The sequence below is a fragment of the Hippichthys cyanospilos genome, chromosome 8 (genome assembly GCF_059441005.1).
Source record: "Hippichthys cyanospilos isolate Australia breed blue-spotted pipefish chromosome 8, RoL_Hcya_1.0, whole genome shotgun sequence".
Lineage (NCBI taxonomy): Eukaryota > Metazoa > Chordata > Actinopteri > Syngnathiformes > Syngnathidae > Hippichthys > Hippichthys cyanospilos.
Window position 1 is genome coordinate 2,046,919 of NC_142376.1, and position 19,371 is coordinate 2,066,289.

The 19,371-nt window shown below is 41.7% G+C and overlaps 1 protein-coding gene across 1 annotated transcript in view; it reads left to right on the forward strand.

Moving 5' to 3' along the window:
• Positions 1 to 1,447: 1,447 nt before the first annotated feature.
• LOC148419814 (ankyrin-3-like) overlaps positions 1,448 to 19,371 on the forward strand; it is a 77,654-nt gene continuing 59,730 nt past the window's right edge. The window contains exon 1 of the mRNA XM_088421040.1: positions 1,448 to 1,720. Coding sequence (XP_088277166.1) covers positions 1,598 to 1,720 — 123 coding nt within the window. The 5' untranslated portion in view covers positions 1,448 to 1,597. The remainder of the gene's footprint in view (positions 1,721 to 19,371) is intronic.

A 19,371-nucleotide genomic window follows, 5' to 3' on the forward strand; every position in this document is an offset into this window, starting at 1 on the left:
CCCGGAGACTCGCCCCGCCCCCGAAGCCCATCAGCAATTGGGTCCCCATTGGGTCTCTAATGCTTGATTGAGGGGCGAAAGACACGCGCGTGGATTGTCAGGGCTCGGGCAGGCTCCCCGCGAGGCACAAAGATGGCCGACAATCTGCTGACGCGTGCATGGCGGCCGTGAAGGACATTTTAAATAGGACGCCGCTGTTTTGCTTCCTCGCTTTTTTTTTTGCTTTGTTTTTCCTTCTTCCTTCCCTTTTTTCTCTTTCATGGTTTCTTTTTTCTTTCCTTTTTCTTACTTTTCTTTTTCCTTTGCTCCTCTTTCACTATCTTTCTTTCCTATTTTACTTTCTTTTAATTTTTTTATTTTGATTTCTCATTTTTTTTCTTTCCTTTTGTTCCTTTAATTGTTTTACTTACTTGCTTTAATTTCTTTCTATTTGTTTCTTTTGATTTCTCCATGATTTTCATTCCTTTTTCTCTCTTTTTCTTTATTTTTTTCTTTCTGAATTTTTCTTTCTTTCTTTTTGATTTTTTTTTTATTTGTTGCCATTGTTTTTTTTTTGTTTTTTTTTCATGTTTGACTCAAATTGGATTGACCCAACATTTTAGGTAAAATAAATAACTCAATAGTTCCCTTGTTCCTTTTTTGACTCGACCAGGGTTATTTTTAGTCTGGCTGCTTTTAGAGCATGAAAATAAATAAAAAATAGTTATTAAAAAAATTACACTCTAAAGCACTTTCAATTTAAAAAAAAAAATGTCAAAATGGACTGAGCCAACTTGTTGGGTAAAATGAGTAACTTTAAAGTTGCTGATTTGAGTTATACACTTAAAATAATAGCAATGCAAATAAACAATGGCGCTCATCGTCTGTTTGCATTGCTCCGCTATTTTTTGCTTATACCGTTTTCATTTCTTTACAATTTTTCTAAATAGATATCTTGATCGATGGATCGATGGATTGTGGAATTTTGCCGACACCCCCTTTCCCACTGGGGGCATGCATCTATGCGGTCCCCGCGAAACCTGAAAACGCGCGCGCGCGTGTGCGCCAGCTGCTGTTTTCACCCATTCCCCAATTTCATTCATTCTCTCACACACACACACTTTATGGAGACACGTGCGTACGGCGGAGCATTTAGGAGGACGGAGTGAAACCGAAGGTGGTTGTCACGGCAACCGCTCCCCTCACACCCGCCCGCCCCCCGCCGCTCTCTCACTCGCTCTCCCTCCCTCGTCGGTCGGTTCCATCCACCCCTGCGCCGGCGATGCTCGCGCCGCTTTTCCCTCCGAGCCGGTTCGTCCTCACCTCTCGACTCATGCGAGGAGGAGGAGGAGGAGGAGGAGGAGGAGGTTCCTCTCCATCACTTTGAAGTCAAGAAGAAGAGGGCAGCAGCAGCCGCAGCAGCCGCAGCCGCAAGGAAGGACAAACAGGCAAAAGCCAGCCCCTTCGCTTCTCCGTTGTCCTTTTGGAAGGAGGGCATTTTTCTTCCCTTTCCCCCCCTTTCCTTTTCTACCCCGATTTTTGCCTCCGGGATCCCGGCTTTGTCCGCCCTCGTCCAACTTCTCCGGGATCTCGGGTGAGGCGCGCGCGCGGGGCCGTCATGGCTCACGCGGCCTCCCAGCTGAAGAAGAATCGGGGGGAAGTGGATGTGAATGCGTTGGAGGACGAGAAGGAGAAGCGCAGGAAGAGCCGGAGAGCCACGTCCCGGGAGCACAAGAGAAAGGTAAAGCCGCGGCGCCGGCGGCGGCGCCGGCGGCGGAGGCTGTTGCCGCCTCCCCTCCGCCGGCATCGCCGGAGCGTGACCCTCCCTCCTGCCCGTGCGTGTCGGAGCCTCCTTGGAGGTCATCCGGGCGCGTTTCCGTCCGTTTGTGATCATCGCGGCTGGCTGTCATGCCACGCTGTCCGTTTCCAGTCACGGCTGACCTTGAATGCGCCGTTGCCGCGTGCGCTCCTTTTCTAGACCGAGGGCGAGCAAACTTTTTGACCGGAGGGCCGCGCAAGGTCGGAAAATTGGACAAAAGGGCCCGGCCGGGAGCACATGGGTGGAGTGGTTTGATGAGAAGAGAAAAAAAATGATGCGTGTCTAGAAAACGTGCTTTCATTGGAACAGAATTCCTGTGTGTTTAACTATTTATTGAAATGACTCTTCTAGTTATTGATAATTAAATCAACTAAATACAATTTCTTCAAGTTTGGTGGGCCGGATTAAAAATCTTATAAATCTAGAACTGATCCGAAAAAGGTCGCAGGCCAATTTTTTATGAGCTTGACGATTGTCAGAGAATGTTGTAGAAGCGGGCAGGAAAACTCATAATTCATCCATGTGCAATTCATGGATGAATTTCAAAAGTTTGCTGACATTTCGCAAGCACATTTGGCGAGCGTTTACACTGCCAGTGGTTGGAGCAAAGCATTTTTGAGGCAAAAAGAGTTGGAAAAAAAAGCCTTTGTATATGTGGCTTTTTTAATTATATTTAAAAATTCAAAAAAATATCTATATACAGTATTTTTTAACTTTCTACACATGTATTTTTTCTCAAGCGCCTTAATGTAAACATGGGTGTTCAGAGTGATTAAAATATTAAATTTCAACTATTTTTTTTTTTTACTAGCTTGATTAAAAAAAAGGACACGGTAATAAAATAAAATCTAAAACAACAGTGATAACCCAAATGTGCTCGGGGGGGGGCAGGCTGGACTTTGTTTTGATATTTTCACACCCATACGCAGCTTGGCTGAGTTTGAAACAGGACCTCTGCGCCGTAGTGGGTGTGCGCAAGCCAACTTGATTCGCCACTTTTCAAAAAGGCAAAAAGGAATTAATGTTGTTCATAAAAAGTTGACTTTTAGATTCATTTTTGGACAGATGCGCAAACTACTTGCGCAGCTCATACGGCTAGATGAATTTGAACAGTTGTCATTTTACGGCATTGTTGTACTCTTGCTACGACTGTCCTATTCTGAGACTTAAACATGACTTCCTAGCTGGAAGAACGTTCAATAACAGAAAAAAAAAATGTAAAGGCCAGCACAGATGTCGTCAAATGAGACAATAATAGCGCGGTCCTTGATTTTGCGAGTGCTGAGTGGATTTGTTTTTGCAGCTTCTTTCTGTGTATATGCACAGACAATAATGTATAATGCATACGCGGCTGATTTATTGATGAACGGGCTTTTGGTATGATGGAGAGGACGCGCGTTGGCCGCCTCCTCTTACTGTACGTGTCCACTCTCACGCACTACGGACGGCATTTATTTGACATTCCTAATAAGCAGCTTATGCTTATGCTCCGTGTCCTAGTCCTCCTTCACCTGTCTTGGCAAACCTTTCAGAAACCTAATAGAAATGGAAAATGTAGTATTTTTCAAACTATAAGCCGCTATAAATATGTATAATTATGTTGGGACTAAACATGCTGGCGTGTGCAGTCTGTTAAAGATATATATATACAATAATAATAAATAATAATAATAAATATATGTATACAATAACTGTTATAGATGCGGCTTGTAGTCCAGTGCAGTTTATCTGTGTCAAAAATTGTGTTTTTGCTCAATTTTTGCTTCTGCGGCTTATATACCGGTGCGCCTTATAGTCGGGAAAATACGGTTTCTTTAATAGAACTAAAATAGAGATGAATATAAGATAAATATAAGCTGCAGTTTATATACTGGTGGGGCTTATAGTCCGGAAAATACGGTTTATATAATCAAAGTCAAGTTTATTGTCAATTTCTTCACATGTGCTTAACATACAAAGGAAGACCTAAAATAGAGATAAATATTAAAATGTAAATATATATACAATAACATTAATAAATAATATATATATATATATATATATATATATATATATATATATATATATATATATATATATATATATATATATATATATATATATATATATATATATATATATATACAATAAATGTTATAGATGTTATGACATGCGGCTTATAGTCCAGTGCAGCTTATCTGTGACCAAGATTGTGTTTTTGCTCAATTTTTGCTGCTGCGGCTTATATACCGGTGCGCCTTATAGTCGGGAAAATACGGTCAATATAATAGAACTAAAATAGAGATAAATATGAGATCAATATTAAAATGTAAATATATATATATATATATACAATAATAACCATAAATAATAATAATAAATATGTATACAATAAATATAAGACAATTATATAATATTTAAATATATAAAACAAATATAAAATATTAAAATACAAGAGGAAAAAATTGGAATTTTCCTCATCACCATTTGAAAGCTTCGATGCAGACGTTTTTTTAAGATAAATAAATACGTTATATACGCAACGTGTAGTCCCTTCCTTGCTTGATTTTGACAGTGTTTTATTAGCGAAAGTAAAAAATAAATGAGGTTTTTGTAATTCACTCTATGCGAGCCTCAGGGGAAAGCGCTCCATTCCATGTCATCGCTATCCGACTTCAAGTCATACTCGTCAAGCCAACGTAGCAAAATTCCGTCGTTTTATGAGTTGCCGCCGGTCACTCTTCTCATTTGGCTCCCTCGCAGCTTTCCAAACATTTTGCCGCCGCCGCTAACTTCCGGACGCTCGGCGACGAGCGGGTCGGACTCGGACGTAAGCGTTCGCTAACGGTGACGTTTACTGTACTCTGCGGGGGCGCCTCGGTTTTAAATTATGCTGCCGGCAATGTTATTTGACCTCGGCGTCATAACCAAACAAAACGAGGGAACGAGTCGTCGGGGCCCTAATCCTTGGCATGGGCCGCATCGTTAGGTACGGCCCAACGCATTACTCGTATGAAGAAACCATCGTGGTTATCTTAATAGGAGCGTAAAATTGGCCCCTGCTGGATATATTGACGTTATGGCACAAGACCCAGGTCAAAATAAACGCACGGGCAAAAGGATTACACTTTGTGTATTATCTTACTTTCGTTAGCTTCATGCTAACGTTGCGAAGCGGCGCTACGTACAATACTACTGGATTGTAACAGTACTCCACCGAATATCAGAATTTCCGAAATATAAGATGAACTTTTTTTTCCCAAAAATGAATGAATGTATGGTTGCGTCCTTCTAATGGTAACTTAAAGCCGTGAAATCATTTGGATCATTAGTAAAAAATACATATTTTATTTTATTTTGTATTAAATTGCAAAGCTAAAGTGGCGTTTTATTTTATTATGCTTTTTTTTTTAAACAAAATATTTGGTAGCAACCTGGTTTGCTATAAGGGGGCGGGCAATTTGTAATTTACCGTATTTTTCGGACTATAAGCCGCAACTTTTTCCTCATGATTTGAGCCCTGAGGCTTATAGTCCAGTGCGGCTTATCTGTTGTATTTTTTTATTTTTATTTTTTGCTAGCCACCAACAAGCAAATGTGTGTATTTGTTTGAGGTTTCCATTTGTGATCATGACTTTTTCTTCATGATTTGAACCCTGAGGCTTATAGTCCAGTGCGGCTTATCTGTTGTATTTTTTTATTATTTTTTTTTTTTTTGCTAGCCACCAACAAGCAAATGTGTGTATTTGTTTGAGGTTTCCATTTGTGATCATGACTTGTTCCTCATGATTTGAACCCTGGGGCTTGTAGTCCAGTGCGGCTTATCTGTTGTTTTTTTATTTTTATTTTTTTGCTAGCCACCAACAAGCAAATGTGTGTATTTGTTTGAGGTTTGAATTTGTGATCATGACTTTTTTATCATGATTTGAACCCTGGGGCTTATAGTCCAGTGCGGCTTATTTGTTGTTTTTTTATTATTATTTTTTTTTGCTAGCCACCAACAAGCAAATGTGTGTATCTGAAGTTTCAATTTATGGAACAACTATGAAATAGAACTGAAACGATGTTAATCAAAGAGTTTTCAAAATATATGATGAAAAAAAAATATATGTCTGAATTGAATAAGTTAAATTTGCTTTGAGGTTTATCTGCTATATCTTTTAACGTAAAGTGTGTTTTTTAATGATACGGGTGAAAAAAATTTGCCTGGTTCTCAGCGCGTGTTTTCACTCTCAACGCCGCACCAAATATTCATCCTTCCCGGGATATTCATTGGGCGTTTGTGGCTTTGCGTTTGCTAGACCTCGGAATGACTCCTAGTGGGAAAACGGCAGTGTTGAAATTGGAACTCGGCCCTCAATCCCGCTGGCGAGCAGAAGATTCTTCTTGGCCCGAGGAGAGAAAAACAAACAGCCCTCGGACTTCCGGCTAAGGCGGCGGGCAAACAGTGAGCCCGTTGAATACGTTTGCGTGCCGTTTGTCGCTTGAGTTCATCCACTTGGCGCCGCGGCCCGAACAAAGCCGGCACCCGCCTCGCATCCCCTCGACTCCGCCTCCTCCTCCCCTTCCTTTCACCGAGCAACACATCAAAGATGGAGGTTAATGAATTCGGTGCTCGTGCGTGCCCCGGCTAATTGCGTTGGCTTTGGGGACCCCTCCCCGTGTCGCTCAATGTTTGCGTCCACAATGCTGAGGCGATTAAAAAAAAAAAATGGGGATCAGGGCTGAAACGAGTCTTTTGAGGAATTCGAGTTCCTCGGTTCCGAAAAATGCTTAGTTGTTTATTTAATGTAGGAAAGAGTCAAGCTAGCGTGCGTTTATGCTAGGCGTTTGTGAAGGCTAACTTTAAAACAAACCTTGCCTACCAAAATAACAAGCCCTGTTACACTTTTATTTTGAGTGACATCTTGGCAGTTTGGCGGCGTAGCGACTGACTTGACTCATCGCGGCGTCATCAAAGCTACGTTGTCCCGAAATTATGCTAGCAGCGTAGCGACTGACTTGACTCATCGCGGCGTCATCAAAGCTATGTTGTCCTGAAATTCTGCTAATTATGGACTATAAAACTATAAGACGCTACTTCTTTCTAACACTTGGCATCTTATAATCCAATGCAGCGCATCTGCAGTTTTTTTTTTTTTTTACTAGCCACAAGGGGGCAATCTCCCAGTAAACATTGATGACATTGATTTTGAGTTTGAACTGCTATTTTTATCACCGCAAGGGGGCACTCTTCACTATTAAACACATTCAGTAGTGTTACTGTTGTGTTGGTCCAGTATTCTAACGATCCGAGTGCATCAGTGTTACGTGGAAAGTTTGTTGGTGCCGCTCATTTTTAGAAAAGGAATGAATGAAGCCGCTTTGGTTGGTCATCAGTGCAGTGGACTGTGCCCGCTCCCTCAGCGGCGCAGCCCTCCTTTTCGTTGTGCAGTCGTACGGTGACAATAAATACTTTCTGTTTTATTCTCTTCTATTTAGATGAAGATATGTTGCAGTTTTGGATTTGGATTTTTGTTGTGTTCAACTGGGTCCACTGCAGCTATTTCTTTTTTTTTTTAAACACTCCACTGCATGCTACTATTGTTCTACATGCTACATGTTCTCTGAGGGGCACCCGCACCATGTACTCAGGATTGTTCTATTTATTGATCCATGTCTAAGGGGGTCCCCTGGTATTTGCTTGAAGGGGCTGTGATATTTTTCCATTTTTCTTTTCTGAGTCATGCAAACGATCACTTGTAGACTTTTTTTTTTCGTTGTGCATATTCCTGCTATCTACCACACTTGATAGTTCGTAGCGACTCACCATCAATGTTTCTCCCAGTTGCATTGGCACGGCTGCATTAAAGAGTCACATTAAAAGAAAAAAAAAAAAGGGAGGAGAGAAGCTGGTCTACTGAGAGTAGATAAGCACAAATAGAGCGGGAAAGAGAGATGGTAAGCCGAAAGGTCGTTTGAAGGTGAGAGGTGTCTTTCTTCCCTCCACGTGAACGCTCAGTCCTCGTGGTGCCCTCATTTTGAGTTGGGCCTTTTTCTCATTACTGGACACTTTACAGGGGTCCTCAGTTCATTATAGAATTTACGTGTATATATATATATATATATATATATATATATATTTAATCAAAGTTATTTGTTACAACCTTTTAATCAGGATAATATTCAATTTCTTCATCATTTTAATGTTTTTAAGACCTTATTTTCCGCACTATCAGGCGCACTTCAGAGCCTTAAATTTTCTTATACCCCGCCGTTGCGCAAGTTTTCATTTTGGGGGGACAAACTGCAAGTTTTCATTTTAGGGGGGGACAAAAAAATAAAATAACTCCATCGCCATGGAAATTTTTCTATTTTTACCTCTGTATTTCAGTTGTAAATGTATTTTTGACAATAACATTTTCACAAGACCGTGTTTGAAATTTTGATATGCTCCCCATTTTGAAGGAATTTATATTGTGACATGGTGCAAAAATTCAACGCAAAAATGTTGAAATCCACAAAACATTCTATTTTAGGGCTTTTGGTTGCAATATGATTTTTTTAAAAATTGCTTAATATTTCATGGAATCATTATATTCTGTTAAACTCCTGATTTGCACTGGACTATAAAACCGCAGGGCGCAAATCACGAGAAAAAAGTCGCGGATTATAGTCAGAGCCGCATTTATTGAAATCTTCAAATACAAAGAAACGATTTCCAGACGACTTTATCGATTTCGCCCAGAATACTGAAAATTCCTCAATTGTCATCCTTGTTGCTATGTAGATTTTTCGCAGAGTTTTCACAAATTTCACCTTGACACGATGAACACACGCTAACGAGGACAGTTGTACTTTGTAATGATGTCATTACGGTGGCAGCATGTGGAGGGGGAGGGGAGGACGCCAGGCAGCGCAGAGCCAATGAGGCGTGCGAGAGACACCGGTCGGGCAGCAAACGCCAGATCAACGCTCGCATCACTCTTTTGAGTGTGCGTGCGAGTGAAGGTTAGACTGCAGTAGTTCTCAAATGTGGCGGAGTACCTGCTGGTTTCAGCAAATCTGACTCAAGGCCGTGGCAGAAACAGTATCTTTTCAAATTAAGAGCAGATGAATTGAAACAAGCAGTTTATTGCTTAATAATGTTACAGTGACCCCTATGCAGATGTTGCATGCCTTCATTTCGTTTGATTTCACACGGACACGCATTGTCATTCGTGACGTGATTTTACAACGCACGAGTCCGAAATTAAATCGATGATATTACGCCATCTTTTTTCTCAAGATGCTGAAGGAAATGCAGAGAACACTAGTGACGAAATTCAGTCAATCAAGTGGCACAGCGTTCTATCTTAAAATTGGTTTGTTTCGGAGTTACCTAGCTAAAAATATATATTTCATTGGTAGTAAACGGTTAAGAAACACTGTTGTCGACAATCCTTTTGTACAAGTGTACTTTGTGCATTTCCATCTTTTTCATGGCTTCCCCTTCGCTAAAATGAAAGGGAATGAATGAGGCAATGTTCACTCCCACAACGGCGCAAACACAACTTTCCGAGTGCGGCCATTTTGCAAAATAAGCAAAGATAGAAAAAGCCACCCATATGCAGCCTAACTGCATATTTTTGCAAATGTTTCGGACATAAACATAAAAAAGAAAAACAAGCTGTTGCCATCTACAATCTACAAAACCATCCATCTAGCCCACATTTAAAAAAAGAAAGCAAGAAATTACCAAATACAATAAGCATTCATTTTCATACTTACATCAATTGTATTTACCATAAAAAAGTACCTTTTATTCCTGTATATTCCTTTTTCTGATGCAAAGTATTTTTTGTGCGTTCTTGGCATTTTCTGTGCGCTGTTACAAAGAAGTACAAAGCTCGGTGAAAGGAACTAATCGTGCAAAATGGCATCTAACCAGGAAAAGGTTGATTGTAGCTCCAAGCTGAGATTGCTATTCTTTATTTCGCACAAGATATGTGATCACTCGGGATAAAAATAGCCCGTGACACAGATTTTTTTTGGTGTTTTTGTGGGTGCGCTGAAAAACTGCCGTGCGGTGTGTTTACAAGCTACTTGAATTATTTACACAGTGCTTTTAGTATTTTATCGTCCCAAAAACGTAGTGCGTATAGAATGTGAGCACACGTGGAGTGATTTTTTTGTAACGGTGTTTTCGTGCATATTCCCATCTTGCTAATTAGCATATTGTAGCTTCTTTTTTTCTATAATAGCTTAATAAAACATGTCTTAATTTTTGCTGCTTTTTTTGTTTTGCAAAAACAGTGCATAAAAGTTTTAGCATAAGGAAGGAAAATAAGGAAGGAAAAAAAGCACATGACAACCACTTCATTTATTTACTTTTTAACTATAAAATATTAAGCCGTAAAAATAAATGATCAAGCAATTACACGTTGACTATGAAATATAAAAATATAATACTATTAGGTTTTACAAAAAAACCTGCTAATGCAAGAAAATTTTGTATTTTTTTCCAGACCTTTAACTACTTTCAAAAATGTCTATTACTTTTTAAAATTGCGTTGTGGACCATTTCGAAATGTGTAGTACAATTAGAACACTGTTAACCACAATACAAACAAATGAACATTTATACAACATGAAATGTACTAATAAACACGCAAGCGATGCTTTCACGGGCACAAAAAGCAATGGAATTTACAAGATCATTGGGAGCTGTGGAGCGGCCGTAACCACGGAAACCAGCATGTTGTTCAATTGACGTCGTCGTTGCCCCGTGAGCCGGAGGCGTCATGTGATTAAATCAGCCTATGGTAATACAGCTAGGAATTAACCGAATTTAAATCAATTACTCAAAAACGCCTGAAGAGGGAGGCAAGCCAACGCAAACCCTAGCTAACTCTTACAGGTTAATTATTTCGAGCGCGGCACGGTGCCGAGCCTTGGACCCGTACTTTTGGCTTTCGTCTTCCGGAAAAAAAGCGCATCTTATATTTGGGGAATTACGGTAAATATCCAGCATGAGAGTTGAACTAAAGTTGAGCGTCAGCACGGTGGTTGAATGTGATGAACACAGACAAAATAATTTGAGTTGGGCAAGTCGCTGCTGACAATGCGGATGTCGCCGAGCGTGCGCGCACGTGGCGCTGACGGGCGCGCTGTCAGCTGCGCGTCAAGCTGCGCTGACACTCGTGGCGGACTTTTAACTTTTGGTGAGACCTTGCCTCCAGGCAGCAAAAACTTCAATCAGCCATTAGGGAAAACACACACAGACAGAATGAAGACGCACTTGTGGAATTGAACAATCGCAAAGAACTGTACAGACGCAGAAACCCTAGGGAAGCCCATTTTCACCAATGTGTGTGTTTGTGTATATGTGTGTGTGTTGATTAGGTCTTTTTTGTGTTGTTTTGTTTTTAATCATCAGAATAAAAGAATGACTAAATAATGCAGGTTCTTTCAGTCAAAAATAAAATAAGATCATGGATTTTTTTTTGTTTTTGAATCGGTTTTTGCCAATGGAGAATTTTAATTTTTTTATTTTGATTTTTCGTTTTGTTTTGTTTACCGAGGTGTCGGAAACGGGCTTCTCACAGTAAAAAAATAAAAAATAATGTTAGTAAACATTATTAGTGCTATTATTATTTTTACCCGAGCAGCTCGTTTCTGCCATTGTGAAATTTTATTTTTAATTATAACTTTTTTTTTTTTTTACCTAGCGTTAACCCGCAGGCCCCCCAAAAAACTGTCGACATAAATTCATACATGTATTGTTTTCATTTTTTTTTTCTGTTTTTGTGGTTCTTGCTGGGCGCTATGCCAAATGCTGCATTGTGAGAGGGTCAGCCATCATGTTTTCAAACCGAGATTTTTGCTCTTGAAAGTAAAAGTGCTGCCGTCCACCATCCCAAATTGTCGCCGCCCGCCTGCCACCATCTGTTAGCGTGACTTTCAATACCCGAACCAAAAACCTGGTTGTGTTTACAACCACTGAAAACCACATTAGGTACAAGCAAGAAGAACCCATATTCCTTGCGTTTTCTTTTTTAAACGTATTCAATGTTACGTGCAACTCCGCATTTTCCACGCTATCGCTGTTTTTGCTAATATAGCGCGAGTGCCGCAATGGTTTTTCATCAATGACTTCATTCTCTCCTTGGCCTGCCGTCAGACGGATGACAACACATTCCCTCGATTTCGCGTATGTTTGTTTTGTGCGCTCGTAAGCGTGTGTGTGTGTGGTTTGTATGGTGGGAGGTCGTGGGGGACAGATGGCTCCAGTCTGGTGCTCCATACCTGCCAAAGATCCCTTGAAAGAGCTCATTGCGCTTCTTCTCTCAGATCGCTTAGGTCCAAAGCTATTTTTGTCCTCCGAAATAATCTCACAACGTTACAAACTACGTGGCTTTTTTGTTGTTGTTGTTTTTTTTTTTTTAGTTGTGCAGCATTTCGTAGGTTAGTGTTTGGGTTAGGATTAGGGTTAGAGGGTTAAGGGTGAGGGTTAGGATTAGGGTTAGGGGTTATTGTTATGGTTAGGGTTACTTTTAGGGTTACATCATAGGCATTGAAAGAAGGCATTAATGAGCTGAAATTTCACCCAGATGGCATCAACATATCAAAGTACTCGCTGGAATGTGCCATCCGCCCATGTAACATTTCAGAGACTCGGCAAAAATGTTGACCAGAGTTGTCCAAAGTAAATGCAAAACGTTTTCAGTCGTAGTTTGCTTTCCCACAGGATGTAAAAAAATGGATAATATTCACAAATTTAGCTGTCAAAACGATTAATCGAAAAATAACAGTTAATTAATTGTCGATGAATCTTTACACGTCTTTGTTTTGTTTTTTTATATGAAGTGATCACGAGGCATTTGCACATTTTAGCTTTCTTCTCCTTTGTGTCTGGAGAAGAAGCTCCCCTGTCTGTAGAGCCAACACACACACACACACACACGCACACACACGGCTATAAATACCCACATAGATCACATAATGTACCGCTCCCCTTGCGTGCATCCACCAAACATGATTACCTTGCAAATGATGACATTAGAAGATCATTGAGTGGTTTTATTTGCCCCCCCTGTCTGAACACTAATAACATTACGGGCAAAAAGGACACTCTTAATTTTAAGGACATCGGAATGGCGCTCGGTGGAGCGCTCCAATTTTCCGTCATTTGCAGTCGGGTAGCGCAGGGCTGAATGTCTCCTTTGTGTCCGCGTTCATTCATGTTAAGCGACTAGTTTGCGAAGATTTTGATCCAAAGGATCAGGATGTATACGACGACTCCGAAGTGCAAATCACAAAAAATTAGCGTAATTCCCCCTTATAGAACTGTGATTTAAGGAGAATGGTGAGGTGAAATGCGCCAAAAAGTGATGATTGTTGCCGGTCACGTTTTATCCTGGCCTGTGATGTCCAAAGTGACCACCAGAGTCCAGTGTTTGACTGCGAAACGGACTCACGGGAAAGCCGAGGACCACGTGGTTATTTTGACTTGATGCCAGATGGGTCTGGCAAGGCTTTCTCCCAAATCTTTGTGTCACTGCTATTTCCTACCATCATCTTATCTCGCTTCGTTTCATTTTCCTTCCCAGTCCTGTTTCCTTTCTTGGGAACCCGCCCCCCATCTCGGACGAGTATCGATTGAGGGGCTTTGGCCTTTCCATCCGACTTGTCTGCCGGAAGGAATCCAAGCAGACGTTTCACTTCAAATCACTGGAGTCCTTGATGCTCCATGCTGGAAAGTTCATCATTATGTTTACGTTGAAAACCAAATCTTTGCTTGGTACCCATCGGCGCCACCTGGGGGTGGCCGCGCCCTCCTGTAAAAGAAAATGATCCAAAAATGGTCAAAATACCGCACAAGGGTGCAGGATCTTTACATTAAAGGCATTTTATATTGAAGGGAAAGCATTGAAAGAAGACACAAGGGAGCTGAAATTTCACACGGACGATGACAACATGTCAAAGCTCAGCATGTCACCGCCAATTAGTTCTTATTTTTTAAGTTCTTTTTGCCAGATTAGTCTGCTAATTGCTTGCTAGTCTTCCTCTATTGTGAGCAAACAAGGGACAGACATTTTTTCCCCAACGGCGCTCCGTTCACGAAAACGATTGTTTTCCCGCACTTTATAAATAAAGTTCAGTTGAGATGTCGCCTGTAGGCGAAGCAAGCGAGCGTCCCCGATGGCGTCCGGGAGACACGTGGATCCGCACGTTCCCTCGGGCTTCTCCTTCCTCTCGGCGTCCCTCCCTGACGTTTTCGAGCGACGGGGAGGAAGAGGCGCCCTTGAGCGAGCGCCGTACGGCACCAGCCGTAAATCTTGCCCCCGGCGTGCGCGCATATTCACATAGCCCGCGTGAAGAATGACCACGGCGCCATGCTTTAGTGCTCCTCCGAGATGGCCCAGCTTGTCTTTTGTGTAGCACCAGCCGGCGGATTAGCGCAGGCGGACGCAGTCTTTGGATTTATAGGCAGGTTGGGACAAGGGGGGACGAGTCCTAATTCCAAGGAATATTTCTGCGCTGTCTGATTGAATTGCGGCTGAGGAAATCCATACACATCTAGTATGCAAATGCAAAAGAATTTCTTTATACTCTACGTTAGTTATTTGTTTACATGTTGAGAGATGCTCAGGATGATTTTTTTTCACAATGATATCAGTATGATACTGAATTCTTAAATCACTGATACTACTTGTGCTTTTGATACGTATAATTTCCCCAAAATAATTAAAAAAATGGCAGATGTTACAGACCGATTATTATCGAGTTCTTGCTAAGTCGTCGATACTTACTAGTACTTTTGTCACATATAATTTCCTGAAAAGAAAATAACAATGGCGGATCATTTTAATTACAGAACATATCGGTGACCGGTATCGGCAGCCACCATTAAGGCGCCATTCTTGAATATAATGGCCCGAAACGATATCTGGTACTCCCCCTTCCCTAATATATACATAGAAGGACAATTTGACATTATTGAATGACGCAGGTGAAGCTAAGAAAATGCAGGACAGCCAAAGAAAAGAATCTCAGGAGAGCAGCCGCGCAAGAATTCAAGTCGTAACCACCAGCAGTCCAAACGGATTGTAGCATAAGAAGTCGTCTGTTGCTGTAGCCTCCCCGTCGCCATGGCAACCCCGCATTCTTATTTTTTTTTCACTGCGGCGAACGGGGGTGCCCGCCATCCACCAATCACGCGTCCGAGACGCCTCGTCGGGAGTCCGGAGCATCTGCGGCTCCCTCGCTCCGCTCCGCTCCGCTCGCCGTCTCGCTCGCCTTCCAAATGTCTCACGCCGGCGCTGACTAAGTGCGCTGAAATGTACCCGTGATGCAAGTGGCGCCTTTCCGCTGGAACGCGCGGCCTCACGCGGGAGCCCGTGACTAATGTGCTTCGTACGTAATACGGTACCAGCAAGCAAAAGGTTCACCTGATATTACGCGCCTAACGATTATTTTATTCGGCGAGCAATCCGTTGATCGTTTTGCCCAAGTCCGATTTTTCATACGTGTTCATTTGCATCCTTTCCTCCATCCATTTTCCAAAGCTGAACTAGCGTCATTAAAAAAAAAAAAAATGACGTAAATTCTCATCTTTGGCACACAACAGAAGTATTTTAAAAGATGGGAATTGTCATTCATGGCACTGAAAGAGTTCATTTATTTGTTTGGTCAGTACCAGGCGGCAAATGTCTTATTTTACCATATTACAATAATTGATAAAGTTCTGAATTAGAGCTATGTAAAGGCACTTTGACAAATTTTAACAAGTGTTCTGCAGGTACCAGCAAATGTCATTTAATACTGGGATTTCTTTTCAAATTAAGAGTAAATGAATTTGAACATGACAAAACATATTACTGAATTATTGTACTAACTTTTGTTTTTCTTTTTACACCTGTGCACTATGCATGTATTGATATGATATGATCCTATCTTTTGTATAACAGTCAAATATTCGGAGAGATACCAACACAAATGTCGTTGCAAAGATTATTAAATAAGAAGCGGATAGCATAGCATAGCAGTCTGTTTTAAGTATTTTTTCCTACGTTAAAAATGTTTTGTGGTGTTTAGAAGGTACTTTACTGAAAAAAAATGTTTTCCAGGTGTACATCATTAAAAACGGCAGAGAACCACTGTCGTAAAATAATAATAATAATAATAATTATTACTGTTGAGAGGCTAAAATATGCCTAAAAGAAATGGGTAATTATAGGTCTCCAAATGATTCATCGATTAACAAAAATTGATCAATTAATTGGCGATTGCTTGTCGATTATTCGATTAATCATTGCACCTCTGGTTAGAACTATTCGTTTTTTTACGGTATGTTTTTAATGTATTAACATGGGACAGTTTAACAACATAATCACAACATCTATGTTTTTATTTTTTTTTGCAGCTCTTCCAACATATTATTGCAAACGTGACACTAGTTTTCCTGGGTGGGTGGCCCTCGGACCACCCACGGGCGTATAAAAATATCCAGCGTATGTTAGCTACGCTATGTGTTCCGCTTAATCGCTGTGCTTTTCTTTTCCATTGCAAAGCAGATAGTGATCAGCTCCGCCTTTTTTCACCTTGCATTTTCCACGAGTGTGTGTTTTGTCTTCCTGTGCGTAGTTATGCTGGGCCCCAATAGGGAACTAACAGCAGTGCAAATACTTTGTTGTAGTACTTACCTGTGGAGACTTTGTTTAAATCTTACATACCCCTGAAACGCCTTCACGTACGCCCATTTAAGAATCGCGGAATACCGTTATTCCCCAAAATAATACACACTTTTTTCCCCAAAAATGAAAGCCAAAAGTACTTGTGCGTCCTATAAACGGTAACTTAATTTTTTTTTTTTTTTGATTCGACACCATTCGAGTAAAATTGACCCGTCAGCCACATAAGCCCAGTTTTGATGCACAGATGTGCATTTTTAGATCAGTTATATCATTTTTATATCAATAAAAGAAGCGAGCAGACTGAACCAACGTCCGAGCCCATCCATGTGCTCGCATAGAAATAATACTAATAATAATACGAGCGCATCCAACGTTAGATTGGCGAGGCGTTCACTGACCACGCGCAATGTGGGAAATCTGAAAGAGATCTGATTTAAGGCACAACAAACATATTGCTTAGAGGTATTAACGTGAGAAAATATGGAGAATTTTCAAAGGTTAGATTTGTTCTGTTTTGCCACTGTTTTTACAATGTTACCAATGTTGTTTATATCGTTGCCAAAACTCCAGAATTTGACCCAAAAATTAAGGGTACATGTTATACATAGGTGCGTGCAATATTTGCGGAATTGTGGGAATCAATTGTAAAAAACATTTGATGGTGACTGCCTGAAAAACGTTTGATTTCCTTGCGTTATTTGTGAGTGAGCCTGTTTGCTACCTCTGGCACAGGGTGGCAGATGATCTCTATTTAGAGATGGGAGGACATGGGGGGGGGGGGGGGGGTGTCCCTAATACCAGAGAGCGAGCCTTTCTAATCCTCTATTAAAGTGTCCCCATTGACTGTTTTTCGGGTGGCCAAGGGGGAGGGGAAGCACCCTGTGTGAAAGTGGTGAAAGTGTTATTTCCTCTATGAGACGACATCACCAAAAAAAACAAAAAAAAACCTGCAGGCGCACATTTGCCGAGTCCAGGTAGCGTGCGGGACGCACACGCATGCACGCGCGGTCTTTTGTGGGTTGCGGAGTAAAGCGGCATGACAAAGAGTCGCATGCTGAGGGGAGGCAGGGAAGAGTGGGTGGGGAAGGCGGCGGAGTGGGCGGGATCAGAAAATCCAAGCTGGGGAGGGATGGAGGTGGCTTGTGACACATCCCGCCGTAGTCATTTTGCCTCCAGGATTTGCACCAGCGTCAGTTCCCGGCCCGCTCGCCTGCCCAACCTCGGATAGCCGGGCCCCCCCCCGCCCCTAAAAAAAAAAGCCGCCATACTTTTTCTCCTCTTCCTCCTCCTGCTGCAGAGTCAATGAAGGTGAGGAAGAAAGGGAAGGAGGTGGAAAAGGAGGGAGAATCCATCGCTGTCATGGTGAGTAATGGGAGGGGGGGAGGAGGGGGGGTTCCCTCCATGCTTGAAAGGTGCTTGAAACATGCAGGATTTAAGCTGATTGGAAAAAAGGGGGGGGGGATTTTTTATTAATTTATTTTTAAAGCAAAACGGAATCTGCTTTAGTGCTTTGTTTATTCAGCGGTGAACCCCTCAAAGCATCCTCCTCATTTCTTCCTCCTCCGCTCGCTCTCTTCATCCCGGATAGAAAAAGCAAACCTTTTGTTGTCGGCGCCTTCCTTTGTATTATTCTTTTCCGATCCGACGGCGCTCGTGGCCGCCCGAGCGGGATGGACGGCCACGAGGTCGGGATGAGCGTCGGAACGGCCGCGGTTCGGGTTTCGCTCGCTCCTCGGGGTAAGGAGAGAAAGGCACGCTGTCAACATGGCTGTGGAGGACGGTGCCGGCTCCTTAACGCCTGGCAGTAAACGTCGCTCAATTGTCTTTCACAAAACTTGCTACGGCCGTGAAAACGCAAGCCGGGAAGGGATTTTCTCCTTATGGCATTTCCATCTCTTGAGCGGCTGTCCATTATTTTGTGTTTGGATATCCCACTGAAAGGTCTATCAAAAAAGAGGTTTATCAAATAGGAATGAAAATATATACAGCGGTACCTCTACTTCCGAAGTTCAACATACGAAAGGCGACATTGTCGGTTGATGCATTTATTAATACGCCGGCTTGCCCACAAACGAGATAATAGTTTTTTTGCATTGGTGTTTACTGCGATCTTCCGCTTTTCATCTTTACTCGTTTCATCCGCGTTTCCTACCATCAATTTACACCGTACAAACATAAAATTGACATTAGCTACAACCAGTGTTGTACATATTCACATAAAAACACATATGCAGCATACCACTTTGAGCTGTCCAATTGTTAGCATGTTGTCGGCACGTTAGCAATGACATCACACAGGAAGCACGCCGCATGACCCCAATCTAAACTTATGTAAACTTAGAATAACCTTAATGGACGGCTGACTTTTAGCAGCCAGTGCCCGTTGCAGCTAACAGCAGTTAAATGAGATTGCTATGGCATTATTTTCAATAAAAGAAGCGAGCAGACTGAACTACCATCCGAGTCCATCCTTGTTCACACAACGGAAGGTTACTTAAAGGGACAGGATCATGTAAAAGTTGTGATATCTCCAGCTGGTTTAATTAAGAGTGCTCTGGTTAGAGATCACGGAAAGGTGTGAAATTTTACTTGTTTATTAATTGCGGTCTTTTGGCATATACACACAATCATAAACTAGTTGAAACATGAATGCCGCGCAGCTTCGGATATTAATGGTAAAACCAACTGAAGCCGCGTCGTGACGAAAAGGAAAAACAACTAGCGAGGCGTTCACCGACCGCTCACAACGTGGGAAATCTGAACTTAACAACAAATATATAACGTAAGGATATGAACACATGAAGAGTTTAGGAAGATGAGATTTATTCAGTTTTGCTCTAGTTTTGACATTATTGCCAAACTGTTGGCGCATCCTAAACGCAGCAACTGTAATAACAAAGTCCGCCCCCCCTCGTTGGACAATCCAAAGAATCTGGT